Raw genomic sequence first — 2,778 nt, 5'->3', positions numbered from 1 at the left:
TTTCCTTCCCTCCCAAACTCCCAGCCTTCTCAGTGTCCACAGTGACTCCAAAGCATCAGAACACCAGAAATCAAAAAGGTCAAAAGGACACAATTGGGTATAACCATCATTTAAGTCTGTATGTTGGTTTCCTCCTGCCTGGAGCTCAGTAAGTCTTCAGGGTGGTATTCCATTCTGGGTGGTAACTAATCCACAGTCTCTTGTTTTAAATAAAACAACTTTGAGTTGAAATATATATATATATATATATATTTAGATATTTTCTTAAATAACATATTTACATCTAATAGAAAATATAACTCTAGAGATAATCTTTCCAACCAACACTGGGGATGGACTGGGGATGGAAGAGGGGTGTGAAAGGAAAGGATCAGCACTTTGGCTAAATCCCATCCAGAAATAAAAAGTACTATGCCAAATTTCCTTTCTCTCTGTCTTTCACTTCCTCCTGCTTTCTCTCTGGCTGGACTCCAGAAATTCATCTTTTCTCCTTAAAAAAACCTTGGTCCGTGTTGCTTTCCTTAATGGTGACGGTCAAAAAGTTTGAGGTCACATCAGTGACCACCACCTTCTCCAGGTTGGTCAGGGATGGACTCCAGGATTCCTCCTCAGGGTCCCCAAGGATTCTGGCTACAGGGATCCTGGCAATCAAGGAGGGCCTACCCCCTTGCGCCCCCATGTCCCGATACAAGTTCCCAACAGAACCTGGGTTGCCTGAGCCATGTCGGACCCGAGGGCCTCCAGAGTCCAAGCCACTCTGGCCTTTAGCTTCCAGAAAATCCGCCCTGTGTTTTATGACTCTGGGTGGGTAGTTGTCCACAGCCAGTTTGCCCACAGCCTCACCTCCACTGGGACTAGCCACTGTGCAGGCCAGGTCTGCGTCTTGCCTTCGGGCCAGCTGGATTACACTGTGCCCAGCTGTGAACTTGCTCACCCCAGAGGGGTTATCCTCCATCTTTCTCCCTTTGAGGTAGTCCCCAAGACTGTCCCCTGGCTCCCCTGAGGTCCGCTGGGAAGGGTCCCGAAGGTCCTTCCGGGGTTTGGGACCTCGTTTCTTTGAGCTATCCCCTGGGGAGCTAGGTTTGTCATCGGGTCTCCCAGTCCCTCGGTCTCGGTCCCGGTCCCGTTCCCGTTCCCGAGCTGAGTCCCCTCGGCAGGTGCTACTGGTGCTGGTGCTGCTGCTGCTCCCAGGTGGGGACAGGGTAATGTTTCGAAGTCCCTCTCGAGCTCGAGAAGTGGAGCCAAGTTCCTGGGGAGATCGTCCTGGGTAGGGGACCCTGATGCCCCTAGCTGAGTCACTTCGGAACTCGTAGGTTTTAGCTTTAGCCTTGGCCTGTGCCTGCAAAAGAAAAACAGGGATGTCAATGGCTTTGGGGCTGGGCCTTCTACCCCTCCCCCCAAATCCCTCCCCTTATTACCCTCTGCTTGCCGGATGACAACCCACCCAAGGCTGTCTCAAGAGCTAAATAAGTATACTTTTATGAACTCCCCTACTGGTCTACAAATCTAGAGACTTTCTCTACCCCCACCCCCAACACCATACATACACCTACCTGTCCCAACAATATCCCTCCCAGCCACTGGTGGCTGCATCCTACCTTGAGGAGGAAGGTTTTGGGCTTGGGACCCCGCTTTTTGGGGCCATACAGCTCCATCTCTCGTTCCCTGGGAGGGGGAGGGAGGGAAGGAGGTGTTAGGAAAGAAAGCAAATCAAAGCTCCCATTTCAGGTTGGATCAAAGCCACAGCTACATGTTTTTAAATGATACAAGGAGGGCTCAGAATGGCCTGTACCTTTCCTCAAAGGCTGCCAGGAGTCGGGCATCCAGTATGTTTTCTTCCGGTTCCCAGGTGCTATACCTATGAAAAGGTCAAGGAGAAGGGAGAGTAAGTACCTGGGGGTGGAAGGGAGGCTAGGGAAGGGTAGTATATCTAACTTTCTTTTGTATCTTTCAGCAAAGAAGAAGAATTTTTAAAAAGAGGAAGAAAAATCTCCCTAACAGTCTAGGGCCACGAATTGCATATAACCTACTTACTTCTGAGACCAGCCTTTCCATTTGACGAGGTATTCCATTCGTCCCTGCGGATGCAAAGGTAAAATATGTGTGTGCTTCGGCAAATGCATGACGAAAACAGGAGAAATGCATGCAAAAAATGCATGCACCAAATGAATGCGCGAAACCCAAGTGCATAAGGCATGCGCCCAGTGCATCCACCACCCCATGCACGAAATGCTGCACAAAGTGCATGCACACACACGCACATACACTGGTCCCCCTTCTCCCCACCCCCATCCATGTAATCTGTGTATCGTTGCAAGTCTAGGGAAAGAGCCTGAGCCTCAGAGCCAGAGCCAGAGCCGCCACCACGGCCGCCGAGGCTGCTGCTGCTGCTGCTGCTGCTGCTGCTGCTGGGACCTGGGGGAAGGGAAGCAGCGCTGCAGCAGGGGGTGGGCACCGGGATGAGGAGGGGAGGGGAGGCAGGGGCCTCGGCCTGAGGCCTGCGAGCACCTACTTTTCTGATGCGCCGCTTCAAGAGGGCTTCGGCCGCGAACACCCGCTCCCCGACCGCAGAAAGCTCCATGTTGACTCGTCGCTTACCCCCTTGGCCGCTTCCAGCAGCAGAAAAGCAGCAGCCAGCGCACGACAGACCATAATATTCCCCCGCTTACGTCAGTTCTCCCTCCCCCTCCTTCTCCTCTCTCGGTCTCCCTCCCTCTCCCTCTTCCAACCTCCCTCCCTCCTCCCTCTCTTCTCTCTCTCTTGCTCGCTCCCAACCTC

At 52.5% G+C, this 2,778-nt stretch overlaps 1 protein-coding gene across 1 annotated transcript; it reads right to left on the bottom strand.

The window, feature by feature from the left end:
• Positions 1–234: 234 nt before the first annotated feature.
• On the bottom strand, positions 235–2,649 carry CBX8 (chromobox 8). The gene is made up of 5 exons (XM_044673261.1): positions 2,513–2,649; positions 2,035–2,078; positions 1,793–1,858; positions 1,599–1,665; positions 235–1,339 (listed from the first exon to the last, which is right to left on the bottom strand). The coding sequence occupies exons 1-5, from the start codon at positions 2,579–2,581 to the stop codon at positions 479–481; spliced, it is 1,107 nt and encodes a 368-aa protein (XP_044529196.1). The 5' UTR covers positions 2,582–2,649; the 3' UTR covers positions 235–478.
• Between the last annotated feature and the right edge of the window lie 129 nt (positions 2,650–2,778).

Source organism: Gracilinanus agilis, chromosome 4 (assembly GCF_016433145.1).
Source record: "Gracilinanus agilis isolate LMUSP501 chromosome 4, AgileGrace, whole genome shotgun sequence".
In the NCBI taxonomy this organism is placed as follows: Eukaryota; Metazoa; Chordata; class Mammalia; order Didelphimorphia; family Didelphidae; genus Gracilinanus; species Gracilinanus agilis.
The sequence above is the reverse complement of the archived record's forward strand: the minus strand, read 5'-3'. Positions and strand labels throughout refer to the sequence as shown.